The sequence below is a fragment of the Mustelus asterias genome, chromosome 11 (genome assembly GCF_964213995.1).
Source record: "Mustelus asterias chromosome 11, sMusAst1.hap1.1, whole genome shotgun sequence".
Lineage (NCBI taxonomy): Eukaryota > Metazoa > Chordata > Chondrichthyes > Carcharhiniformes > Triakidae > Mustelus > Mustelus asterias.
In genome coordinates, this window is record NC_135811.1 from 16,178,181 (window position 1) to 16,197,325 (window position 19,145).

The 19,145-nt window shown below is 43.0% G+C and overlaps 1 protein-coding gene across 11 annotated transcripts in view; it reads left to right on the forward strand.

Annotated features, from left to right (window-relative positions):
* add3a (adducin 3 (gamma) a) overlaps nt 1–19,145 on the forward strand; it is a 238,662-nt gene that overhangs the window by 140,282 nt on the left and 79,235 nt on the right. For all 11 annotated transcript variants that reach the window (XM_078223185.1, XM_078223180.1, XM_078223179.1 and 8 more), the window contains one exon: nt 5,443–5,664. In XM_078223185.1, coding sequence (XP_078079311.1) covers nt 5,470–5,664 — 195 coding nt within the window. In that variant the 5' untranslated portion in view covers nt 5,443–5,469. The remainder of the gene's footprint in view (nt 1–5,442; nt 5,665–19,145) is intronic.

Sequence of the window (19,145 nt, forward strand, 5' to 3'; positions counted from 1 at the left end):
TTCATGCATACGACTCCGCAGTGGCCTTCATGTAGCTTCTTTAATATCCGTTTCCCCAATGGAATGTAAAGCACTCTGCAATCACCAGGGGTTTAGGAAAAAAACGTGCTTGCAAAATTGCCACAATTTGTATGTACAAGACTGCCGAGGAGATTAAAAGTTTTACCTCTATCATGCTCAGGAAAATGGGCATCATAATGTCTTAATCTATTCTGTTCACCAGCGCAAAATAATCAAAATGCTCAGCATAAGAGCTCCACTGCTCCACGTTCTCATCAAAAACTCCTCCGATGCCAAAACTCCCACCATTTTTACTCGTGCATTTCCCGTATGCGAATTTTGCAGTCAGTTTTCCAGAAGCTACCTCAGTCTTATTTACACAAGATATTTGACCTTCATTTCATTTGATTTGATTTATTATTGTCACATGTATTAGTATACAGTGAAAAGTATTGTTTCTTGCGTGCTGTACAGACAAAGCATGCCGTTCATAGAGAAGGAAACGAGAGTGCAGAATGTAGTATTACAGTCATAGCTAGGGTGTAGAGAAAGATCAACTTAATGAGAGGTAGGTCCATTCAAAGGTCTGATGGCAGCAGGAAAGAAGCTGTTCTTGAGTCGGTTGGTACATGTCCTCAGACTTTTGTATCTTTTTCCCGATGGAAGAAGGTATAAGAGTATGTTCAGGGTGCATGGGGTCCTTAATTGCGCAGGTTGCTTTTCCGAGGCAGCGGGAAGTGTAGAGAGTGTCAGTGGGTGGGAGGTTGGTTTGAGTGATGGACAGGGCTTCATTCATGACCCTTTGTAGTTTCTTGCAATCTTGGACAGAGCAGGAGCCATACCAAGCTGTGATATAACCAGAAATAAAGCTTTCTATGGTGTATCTGTAAAAGTTGGTGAGAGTCGTAGCAGACATGCCGAATTTCTTTACTCTTCTGAGAAAGTAGAGGTGTTCAGTCTTGTCATTTACTACTAAGGGTGTGGGAGTAGCACCAGGACCAAGCAGACCTGTTGCTCCACTAAACAATATAATGCCAGCTTTAGAATCCGTTTTCAGAGTATCTTCTGCTCACGTCCACACTAGCCAATTGATTTTCTCCATAGCCAGCAGTGGTGCACACCTGTGAAAGGTTTCGCCTTTTCTGACTCTTATTTGCTTAAACTTCTTCTTCCGATGATCTTGCAAGTGCACATCTGTTATCCTTGTCTGCAGTTTTGTTGTGTATTTGGAGAATGACACTCGGGAATACTCAATAAGTGAACGTAACTTAATTGTGGTGTGTTCTTTCTCATACCTGCTGCTTCTCTGTTTTCAGCTGTACATTGCATTATATCACTTCCCTTCATACATTACTATTGCAGGGCCCTACGTGGGGAATGGATAGTGCCAATTAATAAAAATGCTAGCTAACAGAGTTCCATTTACCGATGGAATACAGTGCAACTCTTGTAGCATGAACTAATATACAAGTATTCAGGAAGTAAAAGAACATTATTCTTTTTACTTCCAATCTTCATAAAACATAAATCAAAGTATAAAATGATGCATTACGCAGGTATCAGATCCAGATAACTTCGTCGTTGCTTGAGATGATTTGTATTGGGGGAGCATTCCAGTTAGTGGAGAATTCCGGTTGGTAGAGTGCTGGATAACACAAAATCTATTGTACTGGGTTTCACCAAACCAGCTTGCTTTAGGCACTTACATTATACCGAATTGTGGGGCAGAGTGAAGATTTGTTGAATTGCATGCGACCTGATTTATGGAGTTACAATTTCCAATTTGGAGCTGCAGTAGGCATTTGTTTGAATTGTTAGGTGCACCTTTTCTCCCAAATTGTTAACAATAGTAATTGAATATTATGGGATACATTCTCTGGAAAGGTTTACACACCTAAAGCTGTACTTTTGAATGTAAGAATTGACTGATGTATCTTTCTGCAAGCCTTATTTTGTTCAAAATAAGGGAGTAGCACCAGGACCAAGCAGACCTGTTGCTCCACTAAGCAATATAATGCTTTCATGAGATTTCAGCATTCTTTTGTGGTGGATGCCTCAAATTGTTCAGCTGGTAGTGCTGCAGAAATGCTTTAAAATGCACAAAGAAACTTGATTGGCATTCAACCACTAAGCCTCATTTAATAGTGACGTGTGAGCTGTGTACTACGCTGACATTTACAAAGCCTTGTTACAGCATACAGAAAACCAGTTGAAGCATATTATTTGTTGTACTAATACATTGTAATGTTTTATTGTTGTACTAATCCAGGATTTCCCAAACTTTGAGCTGCAGAACCCTTATTGACCTCCCAAGAGTATCGTGAAACCCCAAATATTCTCAATTTTGTCACCTTTAATTGCTGTGAAATAGGTGTGAACACAGAAATCAAATGTAAACAAGTCTTTTCTAGCTATTTCTATGCATATATTAATCTGGTTATACAAACGTTCTCTGATTAAAAATATACATGTCATATTAAATGAGAGAAATGATGCTGAAAAGCTGATTCTAATTTCAGACACGCCTCTCTCTCCTACACAGACTCGCGTCTTTCATTCTCTCACATACAAACACCCTCACATCTTTACACACACTCACCCTCATACCCACAAACACACACACCCTCACATCGCCATCCTCACACACAAACACCCTGACACACTTGCCCCTGCACCCCCCCTCCCCGGACATGGGCCAATTACAGCAAGATCCCTCGGAGCACTAGATGCTGATAGGCTGACTAGGTAGCCTGTCAGCATCCAGTACTTCAAGAGGTCTTGGTTTGATTGGTCCATTTAATTTTGAGTTGGCTTCCTTTTAAATTTTGCATTGTTCAAACCAGCATTTACCGGTCACGTGGCAGCCAGCACCTTTGTGGACCACCAGGGATCCTCCACAGACCCCAACTGGGATCTGTTGACAACAGACAAGTGGAATAGAGTTATGAGTGTAATTTTCTAAAATTCATTAATGGGATGTGGGCATTGCTAATGTAAAATTTTCCTGACTTTGGAACTTCAACCTTAGTCTTGATGCAGCTTGCTGGGATTTCAAGAGAGCTAATTGGGGGAAAAAAATTCCAGTATTTCTTAAACACCTCAATAAGTGAGAATTTGCATTTTCTTTTACTTGATTAGCTCAAAAACATGTCATACTTCATTTCCAACTATCCTATCTACATGATCAGGCAGAACCATAGAAACGTAGGCAGGATTAATGGGTCATAATACACTAAAAGGAGGGAAGTATATCGGAATTCCTCTTAGCTTCCTGTGAAAAACTTCTTCATCCTGCCTATGAGAAGAAGGATTCGTTTGAACAATTTAAAAGAACACTCTTGGAAACTAACCATGTCAACTAATGAGCTTTTCAGTTGTACTCCTGTGCCAGGATTGGCATCCAGGAGTGAAATGGATGCCAAATAATGATGTCCTGAATAGTTTGCCTGAAAGAAGTCACTGCCAGTCATCTGAGTAGGTTTTTCCTGTCAGCAAGAACTAACGTGGCAAAATTGCAGCAAGGTTTGCCTTTGAGTGTGTAATTGAAATAAATGGGAAAGAATGTAAACCTGGTGTACTGTTCTTTGCGCATATTTTTCCTGTAATGAATTCATTTTAAATAGTCTATCATTTCTCAACCCTTGAATATTTCAATGTTTTAACTTAATGTTATGTGAAAATCTTGTGCAAATATATGGCATTTTAAATCTCAACATAATTTTGAGATGTTGTAATTCAAATAGGAAAAAATAATTAAAGGCATCAAAATAAGTCTTTATTTAAATCAAAACATGTTCAGAATATAATCAATTATGTCAGTTACTACACAACTAAATATTGCCGTTGTTTTGTCTTTCAGATTAATAGTTTTAAGGTGTCACCTGAAATGTTCTTTCTACCTTGCATGTCTAATTTTTGTAACCAGTTTTATTTGAATTATTCGGGGAGATTAGCATTCATAAACATGATTAAGTTTTTAAATTTATTTATTAGTGTCACAAGTAGGCTGACATTAACACTGCAATGAAGTTACTGTGAAAATCCAGTGCCTGTTTGGGTACACTAAGGGAGAATTTAGCATGGCCAATGCACCTAACCAGCATGCCTTTCAGACTGGGGGAGGAAACTGGAGCACCCGGAGGAAAACAATGAGGACATGGGGAGAACGTGCAAACTCCACACAGACAGTGACCCAAGCCGGGAATTGAACCTGGGTGCCTGGCGCTGTCAGGCAGCAGTGCTCATCGCTGTGCAACTAAGCTGCCCAAGAAAATTGGGCGGCACGGTAGCACAGTGGTTAGCACTGCTGCTTCACAGCTCCAGGGACCTGGGTTCGATTCCTGGCTTGGGTCACTGTCTGTGTGGAGTTTGCACATTCTCCTCATGTCTGCGTGGGTTTCCTCCGGGTGCTCCGGTTTCCTCCCACAGTCAAAGATGTGCGGGTTAGGTTGATTGGCAATGCTAAAATTGCCCCTTAGTGTCCTGGGATGCGGGGATTAGCGGGTAAAATATGTAGGGATATGGGGGTAGGGCCTGGGTAGGATTGTGGTCGGTGCAGACTCGATGGGTCGAATGGCCTCTTTCTGTACTGTAGGGTTTCTATGATTTCTATGATCCTAGGAGAAAAGTAATAGTTTGATCAGAAGACAAGAAGTAATGTACCAACCAGTTTAAATTGGTTAGAATGGATGTGCAAGGTGAAATTGACCTGGTCAAAAATTAAAATCTTTCAAACATATTTGTCCTCCCCTAAAGGACATGGGGCTAACACGTTCCTCCCATTTACTTCTAGGTGCCGTTTAGCTCTCCTACAGGAGCACCAAGAAAAATGGGAGGCACCTATTTCCAAACCTATGCCAACATCGTTTCACCAGTTCAGGGAAACACGGGATTCCATTGTGCAAATAATGCCATCTGTTCTCCTTTGCTCACATACAGTGAGATGCCACAGCCTATGATTGCCACCTGAAGTGCCTTAAACCAATGAATTGACTGGAGGGGATTAAGCAATCATTTTTGTGCTCTACTGTGTTGTACAGTAAAGTGGACTATTTCATTCTTGATACAATGCTGCAATTTATGTAGAGATTAGATGAATGAAGTTACTGTAACTATTTGGTTTGTTTTTAGGACTTGTTTTCCTCCTTTTGCTAACAGTAAATATGTATTCTGTGGATTTTTCTTGCAATAAAAATGCATGGGCTAATGTGTTTAAGATGTTGCCATGCAATGGTCTTCAAAATATCACCAGCAGTGGACTTGTTTTGTATTGAATTGTCTTATTTTCTGGCAATAGTTTTTTTTTCTTGTTCTTTAATAAGGAAGATGTTGTAGCTGCATGTTTTTTTTGGAAACTTAAAGGGCTTATTTTCAAGTGTTATATCCTGTTTCTATTTGTGCTTGCTGTACAACAGCATTAATAATCTACTTGTTTCTTTGTAGGTTAACAGATAAAAGATACCAGTGACCATGAGTGGTGATGCCAACCAAGGGGTGATAACTTCCCCTCCTCCTCCCAGTGGGATTCATAAAGGGAGCTATTTTGACCGCATCGATGAAAATGACCCTGAATATATTCGTGAGCGAAACATGTCACCAGATTTGCGACAGGATTTCAACCTAATGGAACAGAGAAAGCGTGTTTCTCAAATACTACAAAGTCCTGTGAGTACTATTTCAATATCTGGTATTGCCTGTCTTGAAATTAGTTTATAGAGTTTCCATGAAGAAATCATTTCCAGAAGAAAAATTCTGTTTTATAATGTTGTGATATCGTTTTGGAAAGGGGTAAAGATAGTCTTTTAATAGCTTACTGCTTTAAATTTACAGCACAGAAAACAGGTCTCCTCCCATCTTATTCCATCTAGCTCTATCAATGTATTCCATTCCTTTCTCCCTCATGTATTTACTTAGCATTTATATCATCATTCAAGAGGTAGCTATTTGCCTCAGCTAATCCACTGTGGGAGCAGATTCCACTTGCTAACCATTTGAGTGAAGGGGTTTCTCTTGATTGATCACCTTATATTTTTGACACCTAGTTTCAGAATTCCCCATGAGTGAAAAGACTTTCATTTAGCCTAGCAAGCCTATCTTTTATCAGCTCACCTTTCGACAGTTTTTTTTCTAGAGAGCCCAGCCTGTTCATTCTTGATTTTTTTTGTTCATTCATGGGATATGGGTGTCACTGGCCAGCATTTATTGCCCATTCCTAGTTGCCCAAGGGCAACCACATTGTTGTGGCTCTGGAGTCACATGTAGGCCAGACAGCAGATTTCCTTCCCCAGAGGGCATTAGCGAACCAGGTGGTTTTTCTGACAATCAACAATGGTTCCATGGTCATCAATAGATTCTGAATTTCAGATATTTTTTTTTGAATTCAAATTCCACCATCTGCCTTGGCGGTGGTATTCGAACCCAGGTCCCCAGAACATTAGCTGAGTTTCTGGATTAATAGTCTAGCGATAACACCACTAGGCCATCATCTTCCCTTCCTCCCAGTTCAAAAGACATTTCTGTACCTTCTCCAATACCTGTACACTGTTGTGTAATATGGAGACCAGAAGTGAGCACAGTACTCTGGTGTGGTCCAGCCAACTTTATGGAAATCTAATGTGATTTCTCTTTTCTCTTGTATTTTTTTCCTCCAGAAATGAAACTTTGGATAGAATTTAATACCCTTCCCCAAGGCAACTATGAAGGCATTCCAACCATGCCCTGATTAATTCTGAGGAAATATGGCCTTCCTGCTCCACCAGTGGTTGAGGCCCTGAATGGACAATTAATGCCCACTTGAGGGCCTCAATACCCCCCCCCCCCCCCCACTGCTTGTGTTCAACCAATGGTGGATGGGGTAGTTGCCATGCAGGAAGCATGAAAAGCTAATCCTATTGCTGTTGCTTACGGGCTCCCAGGGGATAGGAGTGTCCCTTGTTCAAAGACATAGTTCCTGACTGAGGGACCTGACATTGGGAAATGAGAGGCCCACTGAGTCACATCGCTGCCCTTGCTGCTGACCTCCTCTCACTGGCTCTCTAGTTGACAGGTAAAACTCTCGTCACCTGGATTAAATATTACTCATTGTTTTAAAGTTTGTCTATGGCTTTGCTCACCTGCATTACTACTTTTGATTACCTTTAGAAACATAGAAAATAGAAGCAGGAGTAGGCCATTCGCCCTTCGAGCCTTCTCCACCATTTATTTTGATCACAGCAATTCAACATCCTGATCCCACCTTCCCTCATGTTCTTTGATCCCTTTAGATACCTTTTGTTTCCCATCCTATTCACACTTTTATTTTCCAAGGAGTAGATGGTCCCTTTACTTCTTGTATCAAAATGCATTGTCTCACACTTGGAAGTAATTTCCATTTCCACATCCATTCTGCAAGTTTGTTAACATTGACCTCTCATACCCTTCCTCAGTATTAAGTAGGCACAGTTAGTAGTCTCAACACCAGGTTAAAGTCCAACAGGTTTATTTGGTAGCACGAGCTTTCGGAGCGTTGCCCTTCATCACTCGCCTGAAAGCTCCGAAAGCTTGTGCTACCAAATAAACCTGTTGGACTTTAACCTGCTGTTGTGAGACTACTTACTGTGCCTACCCCAGTCCAACGCCGGCAACTCCACATCATCAGTATTAAGTATACTCCCTTATTTTGTATTATCTGAAAATGTTGATATTGTACTTCCTAGATCTATTGGTGTTCGTATTGTGACATTAGGTGCAAAAGGGAACTTGAATCTAGTATATGATCACAGGAATGGGAACAGAAACATTTTAGTTTTGCTTCAAGGGGAAGAGATTTTGCACATGCACATAGTAAGATAGCATTATGGAAAATAAGTGGGCTTGGACTCAGCCATTTTGGCAATGTACAAGCTATGGCAGTATAATAGTTATGTTACGGGATTGGTAGTCCTGAGACCAGGACTTAATGATCCAGAGCTATGAGTTTAAATCATGCCACAATAGCTGGGGAATTTAAATTCAATTAATTAAATATAATGTGGAATTAAAAAGCTACTATCAGTAATAATGCCCATGGAACCACTAGATTGTTGTGTAAGCACATCCTTCAGGGCCCCCCTGCAGATATATTCAATAATGCAGCTCGCCACCAATGAGGACATTTAGGAATGTGCAGTAAATGCTGGACTTACCTGTGACGTTTAAGTCCTGTAAATGAATAAAAAACGTATTTTAAAAAATACAACTGAGAATGGGGCCTTAAGTGTCTGGTAATTTTGGTAACATTTTAAAACTGAAATTCTATCACTCCTTACAAGTCTTGACATTGGAAAGGCAAAAGAACATCAGACATATGCAGCATAATATTGTGCTCATGACTGGCTTATATACTGACTATTATAGCTTTGTTGTACAGTTTTTAATAAAGAAAAGATGGAACACCCTTGGTGTAGAATCCACAGTGTCACAGACAGGAAGGGACAAGTGAAACCTCTGTTCCCTTCCCTTCATTTACAGTCCGTAATCAGTGTGTTTTTGTAAAGGAAGTGTGGGTTTTTCTTAACCCTTGCTTTACGGTGAATTTGAATAACCAGCAGTATGCTCTTCATGGGTTTAAATAAAGATTACATTCATTCACAAGTTCATGCCAAAAATCTAATGCTACATCTTACGCTCCGACTCACTCGCGAGAATATTTTTGAAAGTTACAAACAAGGCAATAATTAGTAAGTTATGTTATTAGCTTGTCTTGGTGCGTGCCTGGTAAAGTAAAAGTTCTTTTCTACTCTTGAAGTGTCGCTAGGAAAATTTAATAACCAAAGCCATATATCAAAGTTATTGCAGGATTTCCTCAAAGAGGTAGATTTCCAGCAGGGTACATAGTTAGTTGCTTGTCATCTTATTACTAGGAGCTTGGTTTTCTGCATTGTTAGACTTGAAAAGGAACAGGCCTTGCAATGTTACACTTTCTAGTTTTAAGGCTATTGTTGCTGCTATTTCTTGCTGCTGTGGAGTTTGCAGATTGGTTGGTTTTTCCCTGGTTCTTGGGTAATAAGATTTGTTATCTGTGGTCAGTTTAGTTCGTATGACTACCTAATCAATAATTCTATTGTCCACTCCAAGTGATTTGAGGTTTGAAGTCATTGCTATGCAATAGGGTGGACATTCACACCTACTTATGATTAACTGGTTTCTCTATAGCTCTCTTTAAGTTTTGAGCTCGGAGACAAAGAGTCTACAGGTCCATAGATTTTGAGGTTTGCATAAGTCGACAAACATTAGGAGGTGTAAGTTGCACCAGTGATTTTGTCTTGGTATGTTCATTGAAGGAGGGGAACCCCACTCTGGGTCATTCATCGAGGAGCTTTCTGGAGACTCGAGGTCATTGGAAGTTTTTCAAATATTACAAAAGCCACCTAACCCTTGGCAGTCAAAAAGAAAAGACAATTTCAGAAAATTCTGTACTGAATACACTCTAAGCTTGTATAGTGCTTTACTCGGCAGTCATGATGTGGAGATGCCGGCGTTGGACTGGGGTAAACACAGTAAGAAGTTTAACAACACCAGGTTAAAGTCCAACAGGTTTATTTGGTAGCAAAAGCCACACAAGCTTTCGGAGGTCTAAGCCCCTTCTTCAGGTGAGTGGGAATTCTGTTGGACAAGGTATCATACTGGAAAGCAATTCCTCTAATTTTATGAAGTTGACACTCTCTAAATGGCCTGATTTAAAAGTCTACCAGACTCTGCCGTGAATTAGATTTTCTTAATTTGTTCAGGGGTTGGGGATGTCATCAGCAAGACCGCATTGATTTCCCCATCTAAGTGCCCTTGAGAATAAAATGATCATCAATGTTTATAGGTCCCCATTTGCACATATATTTGATCTATTAGTGAGGCAATGGGATAGTGGGATTGTTGTGGAATAATCATAGCTGCCATTATTTGTACCATGCCATGATGGCCGGAGAGACAAATTTACTTTTGGTAGTTTTACCTCTTTTAATTCCTTCTCATGTACCTAATCATTTCTCTCCATCAAAAGAGATATGTCTTTTTTCTACTTCCACAGCACAATGTCTATCAAAAAAAATCATTTAACAGTAAAAGAGTAGTAAGAAGAGGAGTGACGCCAAATAGGGCCCAAAAAGAGAATCTACAGGTGACGGAAGAGAGCATGGCTAAGATACTGTCTTTACCAAAGAAAATCATCATGTAGATGGACTATAAATAAATTAAGCATTAGACAGACGGGTTGTAGGACTGGCTGGGATGCACCTGAGGATGCTGAAGGAAGTAAAGGGTAGAAATTATGAAGAGAATGGCCACAATCTTTTAATCTTTCCTAGATATGGGGCTGGTGCCAAAGGATTGGAGAATTACAGATGTTACACCAGTGTTCAAAATGCACATTGTTGGCAGGTGGATTTGTCCTGAATCTTTCAAATAGTCCATGAAAAAAATCAGATTCCTGTGGGAAACCATGCTTCGTTTAATGGGGTTTCAGTTAAAGCGGTGGCTTTAAGTGAGGACTCCCCATATCTGTGTTTTCTTGATCTGCAAGTCTGAAGACTGCTGATTGATGCTTCTCATGCAATATATATTCAATACCTACTCTGCAACACGGCTTTATCATGATATTTTAGCGCCTCAGAAAACTCATAAGTGTCAAGAAAAAAATGGGATAATGGGTAAATAGGCAAAAAGACAAGGTTGAAGTAAATTGAAAAGCCTCTTGAGAATCATGTGCAGAGTAGAGCAGGTGATTGATTCACTACGAGCCCATTACACATTCTTGTCCTGTCAATTTTACCCCACAAAGCCTGCTCACAGTAAACCTCCATTAGCAACAAAATACACAGAACTCCAGCCATAATTCCACTCTGTTGGTGAGATAATTATGAATGACAATGGCCATCTCATTCATCCAAAATGAATAAAAGGGACATATATATGAACAGGCCATTTGGCCCTTCAAGTCTGCTCCGCCAGTTGATAACATTGCCCACGTTATGCCAGTGACTACAACTCAAAAGTTGGCTGTAAAGCGATTTGGGATATTGTAAAAGGCGCTGTATAAGCGTAGGTTTTGTCTTTCTTCCTTTACACCTGCATCAGTAGCCATAGTGGTTGTAATGGTGAAATTGGAGGCTGAGTGCTGATTTTTGAAGACAGATTAATCAACTGATGCTGGAAAAGTTGCTACAAATAACTCACTACATTTACAAAGCAATCTGTAGCTGAAGCAGTCCATGTTTAAATGCAACAAGATCGGAACAATATCCAGGCCTGAACTTACAAGTGGCAAGTAACATTCGCGCTACACAAATGCCAGGCAATGACCATCACCAATAAGAGACACTCTAACCACTGCCACTTGACATTCAATGGTGTTACCATCACTGAATCCTTCACTGTCAACATCCTTGGGGTTATTATTCATAGAATCATAGAAACCCTACAGTGCAGAAAGAGGCCATTCGGCCCATCGAGTCTGCACCGACCACAATCCCACCCAAGCCCTACCCCCACATATTTACCCGCTAATCCCTCTAACCTACACATCTCAGGACTCTAAGGGGCAATTTTTAACCTGGCCAATCAACCTAGCCCGCACACCTTTGGACTGTGGGAGGAAACCGGAGCACCCGGAGGAAACCCACGCAGACACGAGGAGAATGTGACCAGAAACTCAACTGGATTCACCACATAAACACAGTGGCTCCAAGATTAGGTCAGAGGCTAGGAATACTGCGACAAATAACTCTCCTCCTGACTCCCCAAAGCCTATCCAACATCTACAAGGCACAATCCAGGAGTGTGATGGAATACTTCCCACTTGCCTGGATGGGTGCAGCTCCAACAACACTCGAGAAGCTTGACACCATCCAGGACAAAGCAGCCTGCTTGATTGGCACCACATCTACAAATATTCAATCACTGCACCATCGACACTCGGTCGCAGCAGTGTGTATTATCTACAAGATGCACTGCAACAATTCACCAAAGATCCTTAGACAGCACCTTCCAAACTCACGACCACTTCCATCTAGAAGGACAAGGGTAGCAGATACATGGGAACACCACCACCTGCAAATTCCCCTCCAAGCCACTCACCATCCTGACTTGGAAATATATCGCCGTTCCTTCACAGTCGCTGGATCAAAATCCCGGAATTCCCTCCCTAACGGCACTGTGGGTCAACCCACAGCAAGTGGACTGCAGCGATTCAAGAGGGCAGCTCACCACCACCTTCTCAAGGGCAACTAGGGATGGGCAATAAATGCTGGCCAGCCAGTGACGCCCATGTCCCATGAATGAATAAAAAGTACAATCTTATCATTCTGGTATCATCCTACAATACGCCAAAAATACATCTCCCCCTTTTACACTAACGACACTATCCCCAGGATATCTGGTGTTGTGAGACGACTTACTGTGCCCAATCCAGTCCAATGCCGGCACCTCCATCATGACTATCCCCAGGATTAGTCAATCAGAGTTAAATACCAGCAGTTAAGGAAAAGTGTAGATTAAATGTTCCAGTGAAGCTCAACACAAACTGGAGAAATAGCATCTCATCTTCCGGCTAGGTACTTTACAGCCTTCCAGTCTCAACATCGAATTCAACAACTTCAGATGATTTGCTCTCTCTGCCTTTTGGCCAGTCACACCTTCTATCCTCTCTATGGACTGCCATTAGCAGCCTTTTCCCCTGGTTTCTGTGGCTATGACTCATCTTTCATTCCCTCACTCTGCAGTATAAATATCTCCCACCTTCTATGTCTTTTAGCTTTAACAAAGGGTCATCTGGACTCAACGTCAGCTCTTTTCTCTCCTTACAGATGCTGCCAAACCTGCTGAGATTTTCCAGCATTTTTTCTCTTTTGGTTGTAGATTAAATTGTTCATCTGAATTTTTTAGAGAAGAACCATACAACATACCAAAATTCAGTACACTTAACTTCAGAACTGGATTTTTTACCCTTCAAAGTTGTCATGCAAGTTTTGTTGTGCACTGAACTTACAGCAGATCCAAAACTTCCATGTGATGTTGCATTACATTTGTACTAAATAAACATTCAAATAATGCTTCTAGAAATGATTTCTCTCAGGATACTGCTGTCTCACATTTTTGCTGTTGACATTTCTTACTTCTTAATGTTTCTACTTAATTTGCTTGTTTCTCTCAAACAACAATTTAAAAAAGATGTGTAAATTCCAGAAAGATGAGGTTTGGCACAACCATAAACTGAATTTCAAAAAAGTTAAGATTTTAAGGAAAGAAACATCTGCTGAACAAATAGAAGGCAATGTTACAACAATAAATTGTTGAGTTAAAAATGAGTAAGCTATAAAAAAAATAGAATGTTGGAGGATCAGTGTATGCGGGTGGGAGTGTGTGGGTGCATGCATGTGTATAGGTTGGTATGTGCCGGTGAGAGTGCGTGAGAAAGCTGTGCCTGGGCATAGGGCCGATTTGCACTCAACCCCACCCACTCACTCACTCAACCCTACCTACTCAGTCACACACGCCCACACCCACCCACTCAATCACTCGCACACTCCCACACACATACACACACCCACTCACTGAATTCACTAACCCCTGACCAGTCACTCATTCCATCCACAGACACATACACTGTCACCATCTCCTTCCCGGTCCCGCTAAAAGGAGAACGCTTCAACCTCCCCGAGCCCGATGCAAGGCCTTGCCCTCCCCAATGAACACATCTCCTGGGCTCCAGACCCAACATAAGTTGGCTCCCCACACTCCAGTTCAACCATACCTGACTTCCTGATCATAAGACCATACAGTGTAGGAGCAGAATTAGGCCATTCAGCCCTTTGAGTCTGCCCTGCCATTCACTTATGGCTGATGAGTTTCTCAACGATGTGGAGATGTCGGCATTGGACTGGGGTGAGCACAGTAAGAAGTCTCACAACACCAAGTTAAAGTCCAACCTGGACTTTATTTGGTAGCACAAGCCACAAGCTTTCGGAGCACTGCCGACATTTTGTACCAACAACTGAATAATGAAGAACACTACAGACAGTTATCCGCAGATCTGACCAAAGTACCCACCCGTCAACTCAACAGACTGATCAAGATCTTTGATCCGGACCTTCAGAACACCCTCCGTGCTCTTCATCCCACGTACTCCCCACATTGGAGATCTCTACTGCCTCCCGAAGATGCACAAGGCCAACACACCCGGCCATCCCATCGTATCAGGCAATGGGACCCTGTGCGAGAACCTCGCCGGCTACGTCAAGGGCATCCTGAAACCCATTGAACAAAGAACCCCCAGCTTTTGATGCGACACTGCGGACTTCCTACAGAAACTTAGCACACACGGAGCAGTTGAACCAGGAGCACTCTTAGTCACAATGGATGTCTCGGCACTCTACATCAGCATCCCCCACGACGATGGCATTGCTGCAACTGCCTCAGTACTCGATCTCCAGATGCAATTTTACAACTCATCCGCTTCATCCTGAACCACAACGTCTTCACCTTCAACAGCCAGTTCTTCTCCAGACACAGGAACAGCCATGGGACCAAATTTGCATCTGAGTATGCCAATATCTTCATGCACAGGTTCGAACAAGACCTCCTCACTGCACAGGACCTTCAACCGATGCTATACACTAGTACATCAATGACATTTTCTTGCTTTGGACTCGTGGCGAACAATCACTGAAACAACTATATGATGACATCAACAAGTTCCATCCCACCATCAGACTCACCGTGGACTACTCTCCGGAATCGGTTGCATTCTTGGACACACGCATCTCCATCAAGGACGGTCACCTCAGCACTTCACTGTACCGCAAGCCCACGGATAACCTCACGATGTTCCACTTCTCCAGCTTCCACCCTAAATACGTTAAAGAAGCCATCCCCTACGGACAAGCCCTCCATATACACAGGATCTGCTCAGATGAGGAGGATCGCAACAGACACCTCCAGACGCTGAAAGATGCCCTAAGAACAGGATATGGCGCTCGACATTTCTGACGCGCCACAGCGAAAAACCGCACCAACCTCTTCAGAAGACAAACACGGGACATGGCAGACAAAGTACCCTTCGTCGTCCAGTACTTCCCCAGAGCGGAGAAGCTATGACATCTTCTCCGGAGCCTTCAACATGTCATCGATGAAGATGAACATCCCGCCGAGGCCATCCCCACACCCCCACTTCTTGCCTTCAAACAACCGCACAACCTCAAACTGACCATTGTCCGCAGCAAACTACCCAGCCTTCAGGAGAACAGTGACCACGACACCACACAACCCTGCCACGGCAACCTCTGCAAGGCGTGCCGGATCATCGACACGGATGCCATCATCTCGCGTGAAAACACCATCCACCAGGTACACGGTACATACTCTTGCAACTCTGCCAACGTTGTCTATCTGATACGCTGCAGGAAAGGATGTCCCAAGGCATGGTACATTGGAGAGACCATGCAGATGCTATGACAACGGATGAATGAACACCGCTTGACAATCACCAGGCAGCAGTGTTCCCTTCCTGTCGGGGGGCACTTCAGCAGTCACAGGCATTGAGCCTCTGATCTTCGGGTAAGCATTCTCCAAGGCGGCCTTCATGACACATGACAACGCAGAATTGCTTCGCAGAGACTGATAGCCAAGTTCCGCACACATGAGGACGGCCTCAACCGGGATCTTGTGTTCATGTCACACTATCTGTAACCCCCACGACTTGCCTGGGTTTGCAAAATCTCACTAACTGTCCTGGCTGGAGACAATGCACATCTCTTTAACCTGTGCTTAACCCTCTCTCTCGACTCACATTGTCTGTACCTTTAAGACTTGATTACCTGTAAAGACTCGCATTCCAACCATTATCTTGTAAATTGAGTTTGTGTCTATATATGCCCTGTTTGTGAACACAACTACCACTCACCTGATGAAGGAGCAGCGCTCCGAAAGCTTGCGGCTTGTGCTACCAAATAAACCTGTTGGACTTTAACCTGGTGTTGTGAGACTTCTTACTGAGTTTCTCAACCCCATTCTCCTGCATTTTCCCCGTAACCTTTTTATTCCCTTACTAATCAAGAACCTATCTATCTCTGCCTTCTATACACTTAATGACCTGGCATCCACAGCCTTTTGTGGCAATGAATTCCGCAGATTCACCACCATCTGGCTGAAGAAGTTCCTTCCTGGGATCATTCTCATGAACCTTCTCTGGGCCCCCTCTAATGCAGTTGATTGGCTGCCCAGACCCAGCCCTGTCATTGCTTCATTTCTCTTGCCCATCACCCTTCAGAGCACTGTTTGCTGTTCCACCAATCTGAGAATAATTCTCCCCCTTATAGGCTCATTAGTTAGTCAATCAGTAGCCAATCAGCAGAAAATGCAGGAGAGAAATAGCCTGTGATTGGAAGAGCAGCTTCAATTGGAATCTTGCATTGAAACTCAGCTGGAAATTTGAGAAACACCTCCGGGAAGGCTACATTGAGGTGCTTCACAGGCTGCATCCAGGAAATGGGCTGCACCTTGCACAAGCCTGTACTAAACCTTTAAAAGTGACCCCAAACTCCAAGCCTACCCCCACACAGCAACCAGTTGGTTCTAAAATAATTAGAGATTTCACTTACATTTTTCAAACAAGAATAATCTCAGTTGCTACACTGCCACAGCTGACCTTCCGGCAGCTTTGTGATTTTCTGGCAGGTTTTTTAAAGAAAATTGGAACCACAAAGCTGTCCAAAGATTGGAAGTAGCAGCACAACAACTATCAATGCAATTGACCTCAAAGACCAGCTTTTTAAAAAAAAAATCAGAACTGTCTGGCAGATGGTCCTGATATTTTTTAAAGCTGGTCTTTCAGCACCGAAGTTCTGGCTGCTCAACCTGAACAATGACCAGAAACTCCATTTACAACACTGAGCTTGGGACTGGCTGTAACTGCCCTGGACCCACTGAAGCGATGCCAGGAAGATGAGTGGCTGCTGCAAACACGTAGGCCGAGAGATTCTCACATTGGCCGAATCGCGGGGTTCGCACTTGCGTTCCCGCCACGGTAGTGTCTCCCTGCACTGAATTTCTGGGGCGTCAGCTCTGTGCCGGAAATTGGCAGGGAGGCGCGGAAATCATTCAAATAGTTATTTGAATCTCATGAGATTATTGGACCTTGGACTGAAATCTCCGAGCTCACTATCATTTCTACCCCTCCCCCCACCGCACGCACGCACACGCCAGAGTTGTTCACTCCAGCGGGGATTACAGTCCAACCCCACTGGAGTGAAAGGGAGACAATCAAGGCCACCCAGTGTTGGTGGGCATGGCTCCCTGGCAGTGCCAGCCTATTCCCCTGGCACTACCCAAGGGGCAAAGTAACAATGCCATGGGGCATTTTGGCACTGACAGAGCATGGGACAGCGCCAAGGGGGTGGGGCCTGGTGGAGGTGAGGCCTCGGGGAGCGATCGATTGGGTGGAGGGGTCCTGCTGCCACTCAGTCAGGATTGGTGAGGGAAGGAGGGGTGGTCAGCCTGCTGGAGTGATCGGGGCTGCTTGGGGGGGGCGGTAACTGTCGGGGCGGGGACTGGAGGTCGTGGCTGGCCCTGGAATGGTCAGGGGACCAGCGATTGGGCTGTGGGGGTTTGGAGAGCCGGGGTTGCAGGGGTCACGGGGCTAGCCAGCAATCAGAAGGCCAGCAGTGCGGAGCCACTGGGCATGCGCTGATCTCAGCACTGACAGATCAGCGCGTGCACAGTGGCCCGCTCAGCGCTATGCTGCAGGGAATTCCAGCAGGGAATCTCTCGCAGATTTATAATGATATACAGGCTAGTGACCTCTGCAGCGCGCAGAGTGTGGGAGATTCTTCTCTGAACTCCCACTGAAAAGAAAAGTGAATTTCTCCAGTTTTTACTTGAATTCAACACTTAAAATCTTTTTGGGAGAAATTTTGGCCCCCATGTTTCTGCTCCTAGTGCTTTGTATCCAATCACATGTATCCAATGTTGGATTCTCTCTGGGAATCTTTGCATTCTTGCAATCAGGTGGCTGTAGAATGTCGCTCTTTCTACATCTTTGTGCATTGCCCTTCTCCCTCTCTCCCTTCCTAAGTCTGGGCTATTTGTTGCTTGTGTTATTTTCATTTTATTGTGAGCTGATGATGGTTCTCTCATGCTGTCTGGCTCTCCTTCCTGCTGGTTTGTTGTCAGAGCTTTATAGGTTACATGAAATTGACATCAGCCAGCAGCTTGCTATGAAATGAAAATAACATGAGCAACCCCGACTTAGGAAGGAAGGCAAGGCATAAAGATTGTGTGTGTTTGTGCGTGTGTGTGGAGGGAGAGGGGCTGATTATGCATTTGTGTGTGTTAAAAATGGGGTCACAGCAGTTAATGAAAGTGGAAAAGGGAGCCAAAACAGAAAACAAAAAGGTAGCCCCTGAAACTCAATGAGTAACCCTTGACTAAATTAAGCTAGGCAGTTTTTGTTCTCAAAAAGTACCTTGTTCAAAAAGGGGTGTTAGGATAAACCTAGCAACTGCATGCCAGTTAGTTTAAGCTTAGTGATGGGTAAGATTTTAGAAGCTACTTACTTTGCATTATGCTGCACTACTATTAGTTTGTATTTGTACTTATAGAACCCACTCTCAATTGAATAAAAATTAAGATGTCGTGGAATGAATCACATCCCAAGTAATGTTGGAATGATGAATATTTTTATGTTACTTGGAAATTTGATAAAATCTGCTGGTCTATCCTTGTTTGGAGATCTTTATATATGGTAGCTTAATATTTATAAGTTTAAGGGCATCCATGATGGAGCAATGGGTTGTTGGAGGGAGTATCTTGTGGATCACATGGGGTTTGTTGCTCCAGAGTTTCTACATTAGGCATTATTGTGACCATGAACAACCGCATCTCAATAATAATTAAACTGTTGTTTATATAGTTCACTTCGAGGTCAAACGAGGACTATTCTGAAAATGTAGTTTATCTTCAGCTGTTATCTGTTCATGCCTACCCTTTTTAAAATAGTAGCAATGCACGACCTTTCCTGAGGTTTTCAGTTTTTCAAATTGAAGTGTACAGACCCTGACATAACAAATGATCCAGTTGGTTCTGAGTGCTTAACATGTTTCAGTTTATCAAGGATAAGGCATACTGCATCCATGTTGCGAGTA